The 21,030-nt window shown below is 43.5% G+C and overlaps 1 protein-coding gene across 1 annotated transcript in view; it reads right to left on the bottom strand.

The window, feature by feature from the left end:
* WNT8B (Wnt family member 8B) overlaps nucleotides 1-21,030 on the bottom strand; it is a 62,911-nt gene that overhangs the window by 20,365 nt on the left and 21,516 nt on the right. Inside the window, exons 2-4 of the mRNA XM_084841856.1 lie at nucleotides 18,225-18,363; nucleotides 16,036-16,161; nucleotides 9,454-9,596 (exon numbers count right to left, since the gene is read on the bottom strand). Coding sequence (XP_084697982.1) covers nucleotides 9,454-9,596; nucleotides 16,036-16,161; nucleotides 18,225-18,363 — 408 coding nt within the window. The remainder of the gene's footprint in view (nucleotides 1-9,453; nucleotides 9,597-16,035; nucleotides 16,162-18,224; nucleotides 18,364-21,030) is intronic.

Below are 21,030 nucleotides of genomic sequence, written 5' to 3'. Positions count from 1 at the left end.
ACTGCAATGGAGAGAACAGCTCTGATAGCGCCCAATAATAGTCTTCAGACACATGTAGGAAGAAAGCCAGACTATGAAGCACATGGTCTTCGATGTCTATATACTAATGCCCAGAGTATGGGAAACAAACAGAACGAACTTGAACTCTTAATACAAGAGGGAAATTATGACCTGATAGGTATAACTGAGACTTGGTGGGATGACTCATGACTGGAATACAGCAATTGAAGGATATAACTTGTTCAAAAAGAACAGGAGGAACAGAAAGGGAGGTGGGGTTGCACTGTATGTGAAAAATACATATCTCTGCACAGAAATACAGGAGGAGGAGCTTGGTAGCCCCATCGAGAGCATCTGGGTTGAAATAAATGGAGCAAAGAATAAAAGGAACCTGGTGGTCGGAGTCTACTACCGGCCACCCAATCAAGGAGAAGACAAGGATGAAACTTTTGAAAAGCAAATAGCCAATGTTTTAAGGAAGCATGATGTAGTAGTAATGGGGGACTTCAATTTCCCTGATATTTGTTGGGAGACAAATTCTGCAAAACATGGCCCCTCCAGGAAATTCCTGACTTGTGTGGCGGATAACTTTCTCCTACAGAAAGTAGAGGAAGGAACTAGAGGATCGGCTATCCTTGACTTGATCCTAACCAACAGAGATGACTTAGTGGATAAAGTAGCAGTTGCAGGAACTCTGGGGGAAAGCGACCATGTTGTACTTGAGTTCTTGGTTCTAAGGGAAGCAAAAGCCGAGTGTAGTCAAACGCGTACCCTGGATTTTAGGAAAGCTGATTTTCATAAACTCAGAACAATGATCAGTAAGGTCCCATGGCAAGCGATGCTAGCGAGAAAAGGAGTCCAAGATGGGTGGGAGCTTTTAAAAAACGAAATTCTCAAGGCACAATCGCAAGCAATTCCAACAAGAAGAAAAGGTGGAAGACAACAGAAGAAGCCAATGTGGCTTCACAAAAAGCTTAGGGATGACCTGAAAACAAAAAAGGACACATATAGAAAGTGGAAAGAAGGCCAAGTAACAAAGGAAGAGTACAGGCAGATAGCACAGAATTGCAGGGATGGTGTCAGGAAGGCTAAAGCTGAGAATGAGCTGAGGTTAGCAAGGGATGTTAAAAACAACAAAAAGGCTTTCTTCAGCTACGTGCATAGTAAAAGGCAGAGGAAAGAAATGGTGGTTCAGCTATTCAATAAGGATGGCAAAACGATAACAGATGACAAAGAAAAGGCAGAGGTGCTCAATTCCTACTTTGGCTCAGTCTTCTCCCCAAAGAGGGTCTATGACCCCCCTGGCAAAGGCGAAGTACAGGCTGAAGGGGCAGGATTGCAGCTTGAGATCGACAGGCATATGGTCATGGAACACCTCATTACTTTGAATGAGTTCAAATCTCCAGGGCCAGATGAACTGCATCCTAGAGTCATAAAGGAACTGGCAGAAGAACTCTCAGAACCGCTGTCTATTCTCTTTGAGAAATCATGGAGGACGGGGGAAGTGCCAGATGACTGGAGGAGGGCTAACGTTGTCCCTATCTTCAAAAAGGGTAAAAAGGAGGAACCTGGGAACTACAGACCAGTCAGTCTGACATCAATCCCTGGGAAAATTCTGGAGCAGATCATAAAGCAATCCATCTGGAAGCACCTTGACAACATTGCCGTGATTACTCAAAGCCAACATGGATTGTCAAAAACAAGTCCTGCCAGACAAATCTGATCTCATTTTTTGATCAAGTCATCTCCCTTGTAGACCGTGGGAATGCTGTAGACATCATATACCTCGACTTCAGCAAAGCTTTCGACAAAGTGCCCCATGATATCCTGATGAGCAAACTAGCTCAAAGTGGGCTAGATGAAACAACGGTCCGGTGGATCCACAGTTGGCTACAGAATCGGACTCAAAGAGTGCTTATCAGTGGGACCTTCTCAAACTGGGGAGAGGTAACGAGTGGGGTACCGCAGGGCTCAGTCCTGGGCCCAGTGCTCTTCAACATTTTTATTAATGACTTGGAGGAGGAGGTGCAGGGAATGCTGATCAGATTTGCAGATGACACAAAATTGGGAGGGATAGCTAATACTTTGGAAGACAGAAATAAAATTCAAAGTGATCTGGATAGACTGGAGCGCTGGGCAGAAAACAACAGAATGACATTTAATAGGGACAAATGCCAAGTTCTGCACCTAGGAAAAAGAAACCAAATGCACAGTTACAAGATGGGGGATACGTGGCTCAACCACACTAGAAGCGAGAAGGATCTTGGAATTGTTGTCGATCACAAGCTGAATATGAGCCAACAATGTGATGTGGCTGCAAAAAAGGCCAATGCTATTTTGGGCTGCATTCATAGAAGCATCGCTTCCAAATCCCGGGAAGTACTAGTTCCCCTCTACTCAGCACTGGTTAGGCCTCATCTGGAGTACTGTGTCCAGTTCTGGGCACCACACTTTCAGAAGGATGCAGACAAACTGGAGAGGGTTCAGAGGAGGGCAACAAAGATGATCAGGGGACTGGAAACAAAGCCCTATGAAGAGAGACTCAAAGAACTGGGCATGTTTAGCCTTGAGAAGAGAAGACTGAGGGGAGATATGATAGCACTCTTCAAGTACTTGAAAGGTTGTCACAGAGAAGAAGGCCAGGATCTCTTCTTGATCATCCCAGAGTGCAGGACACGGAATAATGGGCTCAAGTTACAGGAAGCCAGATTCCGGCTGAACATCAGGAAAAACTTCCTGACTGTAAGAGCAATACGACAGTGGAACCAATTACCTGGGGAAGTGGTGGGCTCTCCCACACTGGAGGCCTTCAAGACGAGGCTGGACAGCCATTTGTCAGGGATGCTCTGACTTGGATTCCTGCATTGAGCAGGGGGTTGGAGTCGATGGCCTTGTAGGCCCCTTCCAACCCTACTATTCTATTCTATGATCTATGAGGTGTACAAAATTAGGCATGTGCGAAGAATGTAGACAGGGAGACATTTTTCTCCCTCCCTCATAATACTAGAATCTGGAGTCATCCTATGAAGCTGATGGATGGGGGATTCAGGACAGATAAAAGGAAGTACTTCTTCACACAGCGCATAGTTAAACTATGAAATTAACTACTACAAGATAGAGATCATTTGTGGCAAAAGCTATCTGCCACAAACATTGATAGAAGGCTGTTTCTTTTAATCCAAATGCTTCACTCTGACACTACTCTTATAGGCTGGGGGCGAATGGATTGTTATCAGAAAGCATCCCAACTGATAAAGGAGTGCGTCAGGGATGTTTATTGGCCCCTTTTCTTTTTAATTTTTATATTAATAGCATTGTACAAGAACTGAGTGATTTGGAATGCTTCCCAGCTTCTATTCAGGATGTTAAATTCTCAGTCCTCCTATATGCGGATGATATCGCAATGATTTCCACTACATTAATTGGTATGCGAAGCCTCTTGAGAAAGTTGAGTACATTTTACACAAGAGAGCATTTGTCTATTAACTATGCTAAGACTAAAATTGTAGTATTTGAGAAGAAAAGGAAAACACATATGTGGAAGTTGGACAATGAATCCATTGAACAAATGAACAACTTTAGATATTTGGGCCTTAATTTCAACACCCGACTTTCGTGGAGACAACATCTAGATGTAATTAAGCTGAAATCATCCCAGTCTACTCAATCTCTCCTTCAGTTCTCTCGATCACAAGGGGGAAGTTTGGTTGCCCCTGCAGTTGAGATATTTCAGAAGAAGGTAGTTTCACAACTGACGTATGGGGCTGAAGTATGGGGATACACGAATGCCACTATTTTTGAGGTGGTTCAGAACTCTTTTATGAGATCTCCCTTAACTGTCCCCCGGAGTACACCTGGGGCCCTTCTAAGGGCAGAATTAGGATTGATTTCAGTTAAAACATCTATTTATGCTGCTCTCGCTTTGTATTGGCTCAAGTTGACCCATATGAGTGATTCCCGCGTTCCAAAAAAATGCTCTCAAGAGCAACTTCAGACCCCATCCCAAAAGTCTTGGGTAAACCTGACCAAACCTATGTTGCAAGCTTATGGAATTGATACCGAGTCCTTTCCTTCTTTCCCTTCTGATAGAGTAAAGCAGAGGCTTAAAGAAAAGAATTATCTTTATTCTAAGTGGATGGATTTGGTTACAATCTCACAAATGCCTTATTCTTGCTGGTACCCATTATATACAACGTCATTTTGGTCTGGAGACTTTACAACTCTGACTGTGCCTCACTTACGGAAATCATTTACAGCATTGCGTCTACAATGCATGCCTTCTGCCTTCTTGGAAGGAAGATCTGACAATACCCCAGTCCATCAGAGACTCTGTATCTGTGGGTCTGGGGAGGTTGAGGATGTCTCTCATTACTTACTAAGATGCCCTCTCTATGGCCATCCTAGGTGTAAATTTCTTGCCATTATTTCCCAGAGCCTCCTAAATAGAACACATTTAGAACAGATATGTGTCCTCCTTTCCGGCACTGATGATTTCACCACTGCCCCGGTAGCAAAATTTGCCTTGGCAGCAAGGAAAATACGTGCCAAAGCCCAAACAGCGTACTAGGGATGATTCTGTTGGATGTATGAATTTATGTATATACAAATATGTGACTGTACTGTTTTTTTTCTTTCTCTCTCTCTCTTTTTAATGTACATTGTGGTGGCCTATGGCTTTAAGCAATAAAGTATCGTATGGTACTACAAGACGTAGTGATGGCCACCGATTTGGATGGCTTTAAAAGGGAGTTAGACAAATTCCTGGAGGAGAAGGCTATCAATGGCTGTTCTGTTTACACCCTATATGGGATGTATGTGACTTTAAGACCTTGTTTCTGGCTTCTTGATCTCAGAAACAACTCATCCAGTATTAGATAATTACAGACATTCTTTCCACACCTGTTCTGAGCTCTGATTTAGGGCCTGTATATAGTAACCCAGTTTACAATAGCAATTGGCTATACACAGCATCCAAGCTTTATGTGGGAGTTGGCTTCAGTGCCAGAACCTTTTTTTGAAAAACTGTAACAGTCCTGCCTAGTTTCTATGGTATAGTAAACTGTTACTGCAGACAGAAGGAACGTATCATCCTGGGTAAGGGTGCTTGACTGTGTGGGTTGCTGGTGGGTTGCTCTCTGGGCCATTAGGGCTGTTTTTATTGCAGCATGGGTAATTGGGAACTTATATTGGGCTGTTTTATCTTTCTACATGTTTAGGTTGTGGGAGGAAATGGTCTTGTTCCCCCTCTTTTTGCACCTAGATACCAACCGCATGATGATAATTATAGACTCTGCATAGTTAAATATTTAGTGGTAAAAATATTTTTTACTGACTTACAGTTATTTGACTATTTGAGCAAGCAATACCACCCCAGATATTTCTAAATCTGTGTATTTTTGTTTTACAGGTTCTATGCAGGATTTTAATACCTTGAAATGTTAGTTGCAATAAGGGCTGTAATTAGTGTTCACATATTTTTCCCGCTGATGCAGATCAGCAAGGTCAAAATGCATTTGGGATAGGGGCACTGTATACAGCCATTTTATACAGCCTTTTGTGGAAACCAGTTATGAAACTATGTATGTATGATAAACTATAGGATTGTTAATCTATTGTTTTAAATTTTGTATGAAATATTATATTAAAGTTTGTTCTGCATCTGGTATATTGTTGTGTACACAATTCTCCTAAAACCTTTTTTGCTTGTGGTTCACGAGTGGTTTAAGACAGAACTGTTCTACTGGTGGTTGAGTATGCCTGTGTACACCAGATGCAGGGGCACATGGGTGGAAGGGTTCTGTTGCATTTATGTCTTGCTTGTGGGTCTCCCATCGACAGGTGGTTGGCCACTGTGTGAACAGAATGCTGTACTAGATGGATCCTTGGTCTTATCCAGCATGGATCTTCTTATGTTCTTATGTTCTGGAAATTGTCATTAAAGCAGGAACAGAATAATTAAAGATTAGAAACTGGCTGATAATTATCTAAAATGGTGGGATTCAAACATAATCCCTTTAGAGGACACACAAAAGCAAAGATTAGAGGAACCATAGCTCAGTGGTAGAGCATCTGCTTTGCGTGCAGGTTCCAGTTTCAATTCCTGGCATCTCTAGGTAGGGCTGGAAAAACTGCCTGAAACCCTGGGGTGCCACTGCCAGTCAGTGTCAACAATACTGGGCTAGATGGACCAATGGTCTGATTCATTATAAGGCAGCTTCCTATGTTCCTATGTCCCTTTCCCAGACAAATACTCCAGAAGCATACCATGGCCAATGGTATGAAAGTCTCCTCAAAGGTCTAAGAGAATTAACAGGTTTGCATTCCTTCTTTCCTTCTCCTGCCAAAGGTCATCCATTATGGCAGAAGGGGGAAACCTATGACCCATAGGCTGCATGCAGCCACATTTCATGTGGCCTACAGCAAGTTCCATCTAGTTCAGCATTCTGTTCACACAGTGGCCAAGCAGCTCTCTGTGGGAAACCCACAAACAGGACAGGAGTACAATAGTACCCTCCTACTCATATTCCACAGCAACTGGTGTACATTGGCGCACTGCCTCTGATAATGAAGGTAGCATATAGCCAATATTACTAGTAGCCATTGATAGTCTTAGCCTCCATGAATTTGTCTAATCCCCTTTTAAAGCCATCCAAATTGGTGACTATCACTACATCCTGTGGTAGTAAATTCCATAGTTTAACTATGCACTATGTAAAGAAGTACTTCCTTTTATCTGTCCTGAAGCTCCCACCAATCAACTTCATGGGATGACCCTGGGTTCTTGTATTCTGAGAGAGGGAGAAAAATGTCTCCCTATCCACTTTCTTCATACCATGCATAATTTTGTACACCTCAATCATGTCTCCCCTTATTCATCTTTTTTCTAAGCTGAACAGTCCCAGATGTTGTAATCTTTCCTCATAAGGGAGTTGCTCCTTCATCGTTTTAGTTGCCCTTTTCTGCACTTTTTCCAACTCTACAATATTCCTTTGTAGGTATGCTGACCGGAATTGTGCACAGTATTCCAAGTGTAGTAGCACAATAGAGTTGTATAAGGGCCTGGTTGGAAGCCATGTTGATTATTTTTCAGCAGGGCTTGTCCTTCTATATGCTTACTAATTTTATCTTTAATGATGCTTTCCACCAATTTACCCAGAATAGACGTTAAGCTAACCAACCTGTAATTTCTCGGATGCCCCCTAAGATCCCTTTTTTAAAATTTGCATTACATTGGCCATTCTCCAGTCCTCTGGGACAGAGGCTGATCTTAGGGGAATATTACATATTTTGGTTAGAAGATCAGCAATTTCTTATTTGAGTTCTTTCAGAACTCTAGGATGGATACCATCTGGGCCTAGGGATTTGTTGGCTTTCAATTTGCCAGTAAGGTCAAGAACTTCATTTCTTATCATCACTATTTGTCTCAGTTCCTCAGATCCCTTCCTAAAAACATCAGTTCAGGCATAATCTGCCCTGAATCTTCTTTGTCATCCATTGTTACTGTTGTCCAACTGCATCCCTAGCTAGTTTCCTGCTTCTGGTATATTGAAATAATTATTTATTGTTGACCTTGATGTTAATAGTGATGTGCTCATCAAAATCTTCCTTTTCAGTTCTTATTATCTGCTTGCATTTCCTTTGTGCAAGTTTGTGTTCCTTTTTGTTCTCCTGGTTTGGGCAAGACCTCCATTTTCTGAAGGAAGCCTTCTTCTCTCTAATAGCTTCTGTGATACTTATCATTAACCATTCTGGTGACCTCTTGGACTTAGTGATAACCTTCCTGACATTTTACATTTTAGGTGAGCTATTATTATGGTTTTGAGTAACCTCCAAGCATTTTGGAAGGATGTAATGGTCTTGATTCCCCCTTTCAAGTTGCTTTTTACCAGTCCCCTCATTATAGAGAAGTTTCCTCTTTGGAACTGGAAGTCAAATGTGATTGTGTTGGACTTCCTTGGCAATTTTCCACTTTTCCACAATATAAATGATATTTGATAGCACCATGGTCACTGTTTCCAGTTGGTTCAACAATACTCACATCTCACACAAGTTCTGGGGTGACACCATTTAGGATTAAGACCTCCCTTCTGGTTGGTTCCATAACTAACTGTTTTAGGGCACAGTCATTTAACTGTGAAAGAAATTTAACTTCTTGGAACATACGTTTATCCAGTCAATATGGGGGTAATTGGCAATCATCCATTATTACAAGACTTCCTCATTTGGATGCCTCTCTGATTTCATTTTCCATCACAAGGTCACCCTCAATATTCTTGTCCAGGGGATGATAGCATATCCCCAGTACTAAATCACTTTTGGAACCTGGTATTGTCACTGCCAGTGCTTCTGAGGATGAGTCTGCCCCTTCTAGGTTTTCTAGTCTGCTCGACACCTCTAGTACGCCCTTCCCTGTCCTTCCTACGGAGTTTATATCCAGAAATGACAGTATCCCACTGGGACTCTCCATTCCATTAGGTTTCCATTATACCTATAACTAGGTTATCCTTTAAAAACAGGCACTCCAACTCTCATGTTGATATATGACTCTTTTGTGACTCTCAAGTTGATGTATGACTGGTCTGAAGTTTAACTAGAATACTCTTATGCATTAGTTCTGTCAAATTCCCAGGATTTTCTGCCCCTCTGTGTAGACTTCTAAATGTCATAGAAAATTACTCTAAGCAACAAAGCATGTGCAGACACAATAGGAAAATGCACAAGTATGTTGCAGCTGCACATGCTATGCATGTGAATTGGAATCACACACCACTGTGCAGCTTTGCGCTCTCCCTGGAAACATTTCTATGGATGCCTATGCCAGATACCTGGACTGTGATGTTGAAATTCACCCAACAACCCATGACTTGATGGTACAAAGAACACATTCCTTCATTTTATCCTCAAAATGCTTAGCAAACAAGTCACAGCAGGCATCTGAGGCCATCCCCCTTGTGGCCAAATTGGAAAAAATCATGAACCGCATGGAAGAGCTCTGCTGAATGGCACTACAAGTAAACAATGATGGAAGTATTGCTTCTTTGCCACCATCATTGCAAGAGAACAGGGTTTTAAATGAGCACTCATCGAGATTAATCTGTTGGTCAGATTCATCTCAAGTTTTCAACCCCTGCATTGCAGCCATTGTCATATCTATTTCATCACTCCCAGCTCCCTGGTAAACCAGGGAGCTGATCAGGCTCTCGCAATTGGGAAAGTGTACTTAGGAACAATTGTCAACCACCTGGGTCATCTCTGTATCCCACAGATCAACCAACTCATTCACTGAAGTGCCATCCATGCCATCCAGAATCTTTCAAAGGAGTTTCGCTGAACCAAGCCGTTCAGTTGAGTTCCCTGCTCCAGAAATGCCTGCTGCATTAGGCAGGAGGCCAAAGAGGTCCATCTCTTACTTCTACTTGTTTTTTCATTTGTTGTAGATGGAAAATGTGTTACCTTTCTGCCAGCCTCATTGTTATGCAGGTTCATTGCTGCTCTGGCATCCTGCCCTGTCTCCAATGCATCCACAAACTGCTTGGAAATGGCTTCCCCAAAGCCCACATTGTCACTGCAGCCTCCCCACAGCCATCCTTGTCCTCCTGTGGAAAGAGACATGCCAGCAGGCAGTTATATGGAGTCAGCAGGTGAGAGAGTTGATACCTCCTACCAGTCCCTTCATCATCATGGTGGGTTTATAGTTGGAAGTGTGAAAAGTATTATTTAAGCAGCAAGAAAATGGTTGGATGGTGTTTTGTTCTTGTCTCAGAAACAACTTTCCCAGGACCATGTTCAGGTCTCTTGTCATCATTTGAATACCAACATGAAATCTGGCAAATTTTCAGAATTCAAAATATAGATTCTAAAATGTCTATTTGCATATGCAGTTTTAAAATTTAGAAGTTTGATTGAGAGTACACCCATTACATCCACTCCAGAAATTAATTCCGGATCTAATGAGAACTTAAGCTCTATTCATGCATTTAAAAAACATGTGTGGGCATACAACATGGAGGGGCATACAGTCTGGATTTCATGGGCCTGGCTCAATTAATATCTGGCTCTATACATATGACAGGACACACTCTGGATTTGGTATTTGCCAGCCAGGATTAAAGTGACCTGTGGCCATGGGAATATGAAAGAACTCTCTTGTCATGGACAGATAACTGATAGAGTTTAGATTCACTGGGACTCTTCTGCATGGGTGGAGAACGTATGAAAATGGTCTGCCCTCAGAGATTACTGGGCCCAGAAGTATTCCTGAATGTTTGGGGGGATTTTCCTTCCACTAGAGCTGGTGATCTTGTCAAAGCCCTAGTTGATCTGTGGAATGGGGAGATGACCTGGGTGGTTGACACACCCACTCCTAAACTTCCCTAGACCGACTGAACACGGTTTAGAGTCCATGTTACAGCTTATTCTGTGGTGGTGGTGGTGATGGCAGCAAATAAATTCTACTTCTCTGCTACCAATGTGTCAACGCAGTGTCACCCAGCAGAATTATTTCATGTGGTGAAGTGGTGATTCTAGGCCCTAGAATGTTGAAGATCAACCCACTTTGATGATTTTGCTGATAAAATCACTCTTATGAGTATTTGGATCCTTTCTAATCCAGGTTTATGACCAGTTTCGATACAGAAATAGCCTTGATCACCTTGGTGGATGACATATGCCAGCAACTAGACAGGGAGAAGTTGCCCCTGTTAGTTTTTTCAGCTATTTTATGCAGATGATATCCAGCCCTTTTTCTCTTTTTTTATTAATGCCTAGGAGACTGTGGAAGTTATAAATCATTGCCTGGATGTAGTGATAGATTGGATGTGGAATAACAAGTTGAAACTCAATCCAGACAAGATAGAGGTACTTTTTGTCAGTAGACAAGCTAATCTGGGATTGGGAGTGTAGCCTTCTGGATGGAGTGTCATGTTCTCTGAAGTATCAGGTTCACAGATTGGCAGTGCTCCTGGATATGGCCAGAGGTGACTTTGTCCAACATCAGGTGGTGCACTAGATGTGCTCCTTCCTGGAAAAAGTAGTTCTGGCCAGAGTGCTACATGCCTTGATCACCTCCCAATTAGATTACTGTAATCTGCTCTGTGTGGGGCTGCCCTTGAAAAGTCTTCAGGAACTGGTACAAAATGCAGCAGCCAGACTGCTCTCTGGGGTACACTTTTTAGAACATATCACACTATGTTCTAAAAACATAGTTTTCAATTTAAACTATGGTTCAATTTCAACTGCACTGACTTTCAGTGCATTTCTGGGACCATTTCAAGGTGCTGGTACTTACCTATAAAGCCCTAAAAGTTTAGGGCCAGGATATCTTAAAGACCACCTCATCTGATATAAACCTACCCATGGGTTGAGATCAGCTTTGGAGGCCCTGTGAGTAGGAGTATGAGACAGGGCTTTTTCTGAGGCAGCAGGCCAGTAATGGAATTCCCTACCAGGGAGGCTTGCTTGCTGACTTACTTTGATATTGTTTCCATGCCAGGTGACGATCCTTTTATTTTCTTAGGCCTTTTCATTTGATTTGGTTTGTTTTATCTTGGGTGGTATATTTATGTTTTTATGCTACTCATATAGTTTATGCTGCTTTTCATGTATTTGTGTTTTTGTTCTTTTATTTTATAACGATCTGAAATGTTGTAAGCTGCTCTAGGAATTTGATTGAAGGTGGAGGATAAATCCCTATGAACAATAAACAAGCAAACAGAGGTGTCTGTCAGGGGTAGCAGAATTCCAGGGGCTCCAGGTCAGTCAAGAAAATTCCTTCCACTCCAGGCCCTTGGAATTCCATAGTCTGAGGTGCAGAGACAATTGTGACCCCCCTCTCAATGCTTTCCTGGCTGAAAGTTAGTTAGAAATATAATAAATAAAAAATATTTTTGCCCATTTCATACAAATGAATGGAGTGGAAGTCTCTTCCCTTTGCTCCATTTAGAACAGGGAAAAGATGTTGCAATCAGGAAAACCCTTGACTGTTTACAGCAAAATAAAAGCAGTAGGGCAGCAAAGCAGCATGAGCGGCCCGGTTACTAAAGAATATATAGATAGGTTCAGATGCAGTTACGCTAGGAATACAACTAAGAATGACTGCACTCTACAATAGGGCTGTGCACGGACCCTCCGCTTCACTTCGGTGCTGATTTGGACCTTCTAAAGCAGTCCCACTTCACTTCGGACCAATTTGGACCCCATCCACTTCAACTTGGATCTGAATCCTAAGTGAGTTTCGGATATCCGAATCACTCATTTTTGATGTTTTCCCATTAACTTGCATGGGAAAACACGGTCAGAACTTTTTCCGTTTCCAAGATAAATATATGAAATTTGGAGAATTCTCAGCCCCCATGGAGGGGTGCCCACCTGCCAAATTTCAGGCAGTTTGGCCCAGTAGTTTTTGTGCTAGGGGCAGGTGAAATTTGATTTTTTCCACAAAAACTCTCAAAGCAAAGAGCTGTAACTTTTCACTGCTTGCACAAAAGTACTTGTCATTTGGGGAACTCTCAGCCCCCCTGGAGGGGATCCCAACTGCCAAATTTCAAACAGTTTGGCCAAGTAGTTTTTGTGCTAGGCACAGGTGAAATGTGCTGTTCTCAGAAACTCAAACCAAACTCAGAAGGGATAATAAGCTGGGTGTGTTGAAGCGCAGGAGATCACTATCCCTAATCCCTGCTGTAGGTTTCTTTGAAGTGCAAACAACCCCTTTCCCCTAGTACTTCCTATTCAGAAGAATCACAGGCTCAGGCTCTCTTTGGCTGAATATACACATTACCTGGAAGGCAGGCTGGCAGAGTAGTTTGTTTTTGTAGTAATGTGCTTATTTTTCTAGCACACACAACATTAATATTTTATATTTTATCTTTGAACAAATTCCTTTTTTTTAGCCATACCACACGTGCCAGATTTCAGACAGTTTTTAATTTTAAAAAATGATGCAAATGAACCAAAGGAATTGAGAGTGTAGCAAAGTGCACATCATTATCCAATTTATCTTTAAATATGCATTTGGTGATCTGGTTGGGTGCTGGAAACCTCCACCTGGTGGACCCATATTTCCCCCACCCCATCTCCTCCATGGTGGCCTGCCTAAGCCTCTTTGGGGTGAGAGACAGAGAGCTTGCAGGAGGTCCAGCACTACCAGCCTTCTGCTTGCCCCTGCCGCCTGCCTGCTGGGATGTGCGGGCCTCTTCCCCGAGCAAGACCGATTGGTGCTGCCTCCTTGAGTGCAGGAGCAGGCTGCTGGTGCTGTAGTGCCCTGGCTGTTTCCCCTGCTCAGAGATGCCTTGCAGCGGAGGCAAAGGGCAGTGCTGGGATCTGCTCCCACCTCCAAGTAGTCCCACGCAATGCTGCCCTACCATTTCTGTGGAGACACAGACTGCTTGCCTTGAGTCTCAGTGGTCACCACACGAGCAGAGCGAACAATGGAAGAAGGGTTTGGCGCTGGAGCCTCTACCTGCCGCTCGTCCTCCCCCACACCCTGGAGGACCTCCTCCTCTTGCTGTAGACCATGCTGAAGACATCAGACTCCTCTGACATAAGGTCCATCAGCGGGCTCCCCTCTTCTACTACAGAAGATGCTGCTCCTTTGGCAAGAGTGCTACTACTGCTGCCTGCAGCAGCCTCCTCAAACAGTGACTTCCAGGCACTGTGACTGGCCTCCACACTCTGCTGTCCTGCTACACTAGGACGCACTATCCACACTGGGGGAGAGCCAGCTTGCCTACCAATGCTGCTACTCCCAGCAGCACCCTGCCCACCTCTGAGCCTGCTAACAACACCCCGAAGATGCCTCATATTGGGCTTGCTTGCTTTGCCACACAGCGTAGTATTATATAATTTAAATAATAGCTGTTAATGTGTGTGTGTAGTGCTTTGCCCACTGTTTTTTTTCGAAATGTGGACTGTGTGTAGTCCTTTGACACACACACTGTTCACTTTTCCAAACAGCACACGCACACACACAAGCAAAAGAAAAGTGAACGCTAAACTAGCAAGGGGGGGGGGGAGAAAGAGAGAAAGACTAACCCTAACAGAAGAGAAAAGGGTGTTTTTGTTTGTTGTTTTTTTTAGGGAAAAGAGATAAAAAGTGGGAAGGGAAGAAATACAGGAATTGAGAAGGTGGTGGTGGAGGGGAGCCAAAAACAAGCAGAAGACAGTTCTATCTATCTACCTACCTACCTACCTACCTACCTAAAAATATAGGCAGAATCAAAGTAAGGGCAAACTAATGGCTGGGAGAGAATTGAAAAGGTGTAGGGGCGGTAAGCAACTAAAGTGAAATTTTCTGCATTTTTAAATGAACAGACAAGAAGAATGAACAGTAAACCTATTACAGAATGGTGGGGTGGAGTGGGGAGAGACTAAGACCCAAGGAGGAAAAGCTAAGTACTAAATGTTTGGTTTTTAAAATAAAGAATCTACAACGGAAAGAAATAGAATGGGAAGGAAGCAGACAAACACATGCCTCTAGCCAAATAACATTCAGACCGAGTCCTCTCCTCTCCAGTAACACCACCTCTCTCACAATGAGCAAACAGAGGCTGATCTCTCCAGTAAGTTAACCAGTATTCCTGCCCGCCCCCCTCCACCACTGTCACTGATTGGAGACTCCTGGGTTAAGTTCAGCCCTAATTTGGCAATACAGTTGCCATTTGACAAAGTTCATTCCCTCCTGCTCCACCTCCTCTCCCCTTCCCCCCCCTTCCTCCTCCTATTCTGCCCTTCCTGGATCTTTCTCAAAGTGATATATTTGGTACCTCCACCTCCTCTCCCCCCCCCCCCGATCTTTCTGAAATTTATACATTTGGCGCCAGCCTGTCTGGAGTGCTCAGAAAGCATCAAAAGAGCTACAGAGCTCCAAGGCGGATGAGGCGCCTTGTCGATGAGCCGCTTTGCTTCAGGGTGCCTTGGTGCTGTTCTGATCCACGTCGTATCACGCTGAGGCACCTCCGAATCAGCCTGCTTTGCCTTGTTGTTCTGGCCTTGGACCAAGGTAGTGCACAGCCCTACTCTTCAAGCATCTAATGGCTCTGCATACTTTTGAAAATACTCCACCTCTTACCATTGTGGTAGCATGCAAGATGCTAGGGATGTTGAACCTCAGGCCCCTGAGCCAAACCTGGCCCACCCTTCCATGGTTCCCCAGATGCCACACACGCTTCCCTTTTCCCCAACCACTGATTGTTTGGTGATTTCCTAGCTTTTGCACAGTTTTCCCCCCATTCTAAAAGACCGAAATGCCTCTTCTAAAGCTTGGTTACTGGCAGTAAGAGCTTCAAGTGAACATACGTTGGTATTGGGGGAATTTTGGCCCCATCCCTTTCCCCTCCAGTCCCACTTACCACTGGAATGCAGGCTCAAAAGCTTCTCCAGATTTGAATTTGGCCCTCAGGCTGAAAGAGGTTTGATACCCCTGCTGCAAGAGGTATAGGACAAACTAGACATTAACTGCATGCATAGGAACCACATCTGGGGCTTTAAATGATTTATTACTAGATGTGGGGGAGTGATTTTCAGTCCAGCAACCCCTTCCCCCAGCAGCAATTAGCATTAGAAAAAATGCTCCTAATAGCACCCATGGGAGCTTTGTTATTTGTTTATTGTCAAGAGGGGTTTTTTCACTGGGATTGTGGCTGTGTAGGGAAGGGTTACACTCCCCTCTTTACATCTATAGCTCCAATGAAAATCACACACCCTACACACACACACACACACACACACACACACAGAGAGAGAGAGAGAGAGAGAGAGAGAAAGAAAGTATTCAATCTTTTAAAAACCTAGATGTGGTTACTGACCATACAATTAAAGTAATATCTAGTTTGGCCCTCAGTTCTTCAAGGAAAGGATGCAGTGCTGGGCAAATACCATGGCTGGAGTGATACTTTTGCTACCCTTGCTAAAAAGTGGATGCAAGAACCCCCCACCCCAAGTGCCCATTTCTCTAAGGAGGCTGGACAAACAGAAGAACACGTATACCCCCATCCTGATAAGTGGAGTGGGTTATGTTTTTTTGCTGAGGGTGCTCCTTACCAAGCTGTCCATTGCGGGAATCGTCGCATCCACAATTGTCAAAGTCCCCAAGGCTGCAATTGCGTGTCAGTGTGTACATGACACCAGCAGAGCTAATTGCATGGACAAAGGCTGTTTCTCGGTTTGCTGTCAAGCAAAGACACAAGGAAATAGCTGAAGAAGCAGCAAGACAGAATGCAACAGCACCTCCTGTATTTTGGAGCACCTTTGATTCATAAGGCTAAATGAAGAACTGTAGGATTAATCTCCTTGAAGCTCCTTGGGCTTAAAAAGCAGGCTATAAATCTAAAAAATAAATAAAAGTAGATAAATAAAAGATATTCCGAAGCCCTACAATGCCACCAGCAATCATAGAATTGGAAAGGATCTCAAAAGAGTCAGTGTCCTTTAGTGGTTAGAGTGTTGGGCTGCGACTCGGGAGACCGGGGTTATAGTCCCCACTCAGCCATGAAACTCACAGGGTGACTTTGGGCCAGTTACTGACTGGGTTCACACAAACGTGGTGGGGGAAAGAAGCCATCATGGGTTGTTTCCCCCATCCCCTTGTGTGCTTGTGACTGCAATTTGCATAATTACCAGCAATGCAGTGCGGGGTTGCCATGTCCTCTACACCTGGCACAGTGCACAGCAGGGGTGGCTTCTTACCCATGCCACAACCCATGGCTTGTAGTAGGGGTAATTATGCAAATCGCAGTCATATGAACAGGGGAAGAAGCTACGATGGCTTATTTCCTCCCCAAATGCAGCCATTGACTCTCAGCCTAATCTACCTAACAGGGTTGTTGTAAGGATAAAATATAAAGGAGGAGGAGAATCATGTATGCCACCTTGGGCTCCTTGGAGGAAAGGCAGGATATAAATGTAACAAAGAAAGAAAGAATAACCCATTATACAAACCATCATGGAACTACATCGAACAGAGAGTTTGGCTCTAGTCCTTGATGTTCTCTTGGGTGGGGATGAGAATGGAGGGTTACATTTGGAGGCCTGTTGTGACTAGTGCTGTGCCAAAAATGTATCCCATATTTTTTTCAACCATTCTCATTCAATTTGATAGAAAAGAAATTGCTTTCGCAAAGAAATTCAAAGGAGAAGAAAATTTCGGAAAAATTCTCATGGGTTTTGTTTGGGTTTCTTATGCTTACTTTACTTAGGAGGTGGCTGAGGAGTGTGTGCAAGTGTCTTTCATCATACAATCATCTGTCCAGGAACCCATAGCCTCCTTGGCTTCCCACATTTCAATTAAGGCCCAGGGGAAAACATCATGAGGTAGTTCCTGCCATAGGGCTTTTTCAGATAAGGAAGCACAGGCAGCCTGGGAGAGATGTGTAACAGAAAGAATGCACACAGCACTCTCAGCCATCTTGCAGTGATTAGGTAAGCTCAAAAGCACCACAAAAATACTTTATAAAACACCCTGTGAATGACACAGAACAATGGAAGCCTCTTTCATGGGGGAAGAAAACTTTCAGGAATTTGGAGGACAGATTTAGTCACAGCACTAGCTCCACCTCTTCCATAAAGCTCAACACAAAACCATCCCCCTCACACCTGCATTGTGGTGGATACAAAATGGAGACCAGCCTGCGTAAAGTTAATGCTGTTGCCACTTGTAGTGGCAGCACAACCCCCCAAAAAACCCTTATGAAAAAAGAAACTGTGCCGCAACCCCTGCCAATGGTGAGCCCTACCTGTGAGAAACTTTTGAGAATTTCTCCTTCCCCAGAGAAATTAGGTGAAATTCAGTTTCCCTGCGCACAAATAGGATGGAGAATTTCAGAAGGCCATTTCTGCACAGCTCTAGTTGTGACCGTCACATTGCCCAAAGGTAATCATACTCTGAGCTTGAGTTAAATTGCTCCTGGCAAGCTAGCTTGTCACCAGTAACTTTTTCTTCTCATCACCTCAGAGATATAATGGATAAGTTGCCAGGGAACATGATTATATTTGTGATGGTTGTGGAACCACAGAAACTTCATTCTGGGATGGCATCACCTAAAAAGGACAGACACACTCTGGTGGAGATGCCAAAGAACTGACAGGCAGCAATGTCCTATTGCAGCAACCCCTGATTTAGCTGGGCTTCAGCATGGTAATAGTATACTTCCCATATAATGGTGAAAGTAGTCTTGTATTGTATATGACCAAGAGCAACAATCCCTATGGCCTACCCTAACAGCTTTTCTTACCACTTCGCAGGCCTCCATGGCTGGAAAGTTGCAATGCCCTCTCTGGACAGTTCCAGCGATCCCAAGCAAATTGGAACTTGCATTCCTCTATACCGCTCTGTGCACCAGCTGCAACGCTGCTGGAGTAGATGAGGTATGCCTACAAAGAGAAGGTGGCAAAAGCAAAGGAGGAGCTTCCAGGAGTAGAGCAAAAGTGCAGAAATTACCAAGCCTATTTTTCAAAACTGACCTTTAGGAATCTACTCTTTGCCTGCCATCTAAACCCCTGTTTGTACCCAGAGACTAGAAAAATGTCTGCATAACTGAGACCTGAGTGAAAAGCTGGGAGGAAATTATCGTTCTCAGCTTTGTCCACCTGGTTCTCGGTGCAGCATCAACACAGATTGGAAGGCCAGGAATTTGGGTGGCAGTGGTCTAGACCAGGGCTCAGGAACCTCTTTCAGCCTGAGGACCAAATTCAGTTTCAGGGAAGCTCTTGGGGGCTACCAGTGGTGGACGGGACCAAAGGAAAAGGAGTATGCTCAAAAATACATGAAATACCAGCCGATCGTAGCAGGAGGGAGCAATCCTATGGCTGCTAGACAGCAGCTAGACAGCCACAGGATACCTGGTTTTCCGGGAACCGACCTCCCCGCACTTCCACGCTGCCTCAGAGGCAGCACGGAACAGCCCCGTCCTTCATGCTCGCAAGAGGAGCACAGAGCGGCTGAAAAGGGGAGTTCCGGGGGGCGTTCCAGGGCAGGGAGGGTGTAAATGCCTGTACGACACATCCAGCTTCCTGCCCCGTTCAGCCCTCCCACAGTGCAGGAGAAGCGTGGAGGGAATGATCCCCTCCGTGCTTCTCCTGCCCTGCATTGGATAGGCGGCCGCCTCCGAGTTCGGAGGCGGCCGCCTATCTGAATAGGATTGTGCCCTAAAGCTCTTACTGCCAGTGACTGTGCCTTAGGAGAGGCATTTCAACTTTTTAGAATGGGGAAAAAGCGGCACCAAAACAGGGAAACCACCAAATGAGTGGTGGCTGGGAGGAAGGGACAGAGCCATCTGGGGAACCCAGAGGGCTGGATTGAGACTCCAGGCAGGCTGGATTTGGCTCATTGGCCTGAGGTTGCCTGTACCTGTTCTGGACCATGTTAGTCTAGGAAAAATATGGCTTGATGTGGCCAAAATTGAACAGAAGCATTTGAAAATGTTTTTCAGTAAGAAATTATAGCTGATTAACGTATCCCAAATCTGAAAAAATCAAAGCATGGGAACACAGCAGTATGCTAAACTGCAGGTAAGCATAATTTTTCTTTAAAACTTTTAATTTCAATTTTGTAATGTTGCAGCAACTAGTAATTAATTGTAAAGGTCTAAGAAATAACCACTGCAGGCCCAAGAACATGGTATTGCATTTATTATACATAATAACTATATTATCTATAATAATACAAGAGATTATGTGACTGTCAGTGCCATAGCACCAAAACCAAGACCCCTGAAGTGTGGCATGCATATTAAGGGGGACAATAGGCATGTGCACCTCAGGGTTGTTTTGTTTTTCAATGTATTAATTAATTTAAATCAATGTAGATATTTCTGTGTTTGGCAGACTTCCCTAACCAGCACATAATTTTGCAGTTGATACAGTTTGAAGCCAGGGGAAATTAATAGGCCAAGAGATAGACTTATATCGCTATCTCTTATATTGGTCAATGTCTCTTACAGGTACTTTTAATGGTTTCAACAAAGTAACTTGTCCTTACTTTCATATGTTCTGCTTTTGGCTTGTGCTTTGATAAGAAATTATTATGAGTATCCCAAAATAAAGTGTCTGGTTGACTGTTAAATGACTCTTGACTTAAACAAACACTTCTGCTGAAGGTACTGCCCTTTTTCTTAGAAGTTAAGTCTTTTATGTTGGTAAACAACTTCCAGCATGCAACATGCACTTTTGAGCCAGCAGTTCAAATATCTCACTGCCAAGTTCTTTGGTAGCAGAATTGATTCCCTTTGCCCCCTTTTGTCTTAGTGTTGAGATCTCTTCTTTTAGTTTTAATATTTCTTTACAGATTTCAAACTTATGACAACCCAGCCATTATTTTTTATCTTAGACTAACAATGAGGTCCTCAGACTTATCCTTGGTTACATGTAGGAGAAATGCCTTCAGTTAGTCACTTGTTGGCTGCCTGTAGAGCTGCTGCCTCAGGTTGTAAGCTACATCAGAGGGTAACTGCTGTCTACTGTGCTGTCCCTTCTCCTCACTAGATCCTTTTTCCTCAGTGCACACCCGGTCTTAAGGGTGGGCAACTTGGGCGGTCACCTGGGGCACCAAGCTGAGAGGGACACCAAGTTGAGCTGAAGGGCACCAAGCTGAGCTCAGTGGCTGTATTTTTTAATGTACTGTCTGCAGTGAGCTAGGGTGGCAAAGAGCAAGTGTCTGTAATCTTTTTTCAAGATTCTACAGGCTGTTTGGGTACGAAGTACAAAAATGATCTTCCTTCAGTTAGCTCGAAAGTATGTTTCTTTTTCAGTTTCCACTTTGATGTAATTTGTGCTAGATAAAATGGAATGTGGCTTTACTTTAAGGCAATGTTATGAGCACTTAGCACTTCAAATACTGTAAACATGATAAGCACTATATAAATAATAATAATAATAATAATAATAATAATAATAATAATAAAGCCATAAGCTGTAAGAGGTCAACTAGATATCTTTTTTATGTATAACTTCTCTTTATTATTTTCAAAGATAAAAATAATGGATATTCTAAAATAAAGAATGCTTACCAAAAGATAGGAACTGCTACAATACAAAAATTTT

The sequence above is a fragment of the Heloderma suspectum genome, chromosome 3, assembly GCF_057233095.1.
Source record: "Heloderma suspectum isolate Gila_16-S chromosome 3, 16-S_ref, whole genome shotgun sequence".
Taxonomy (NCBI): Eukaryota; Metazoa; Chordata; class Lepidosauria; order Squamata; family Helodermatidae; genus Heloderma; species Heloderma suspectum.
Note: the sequence above shows the minus strand (reverse complement) of the source record. Positions and strands in the feature narration are given on the sequence as shown.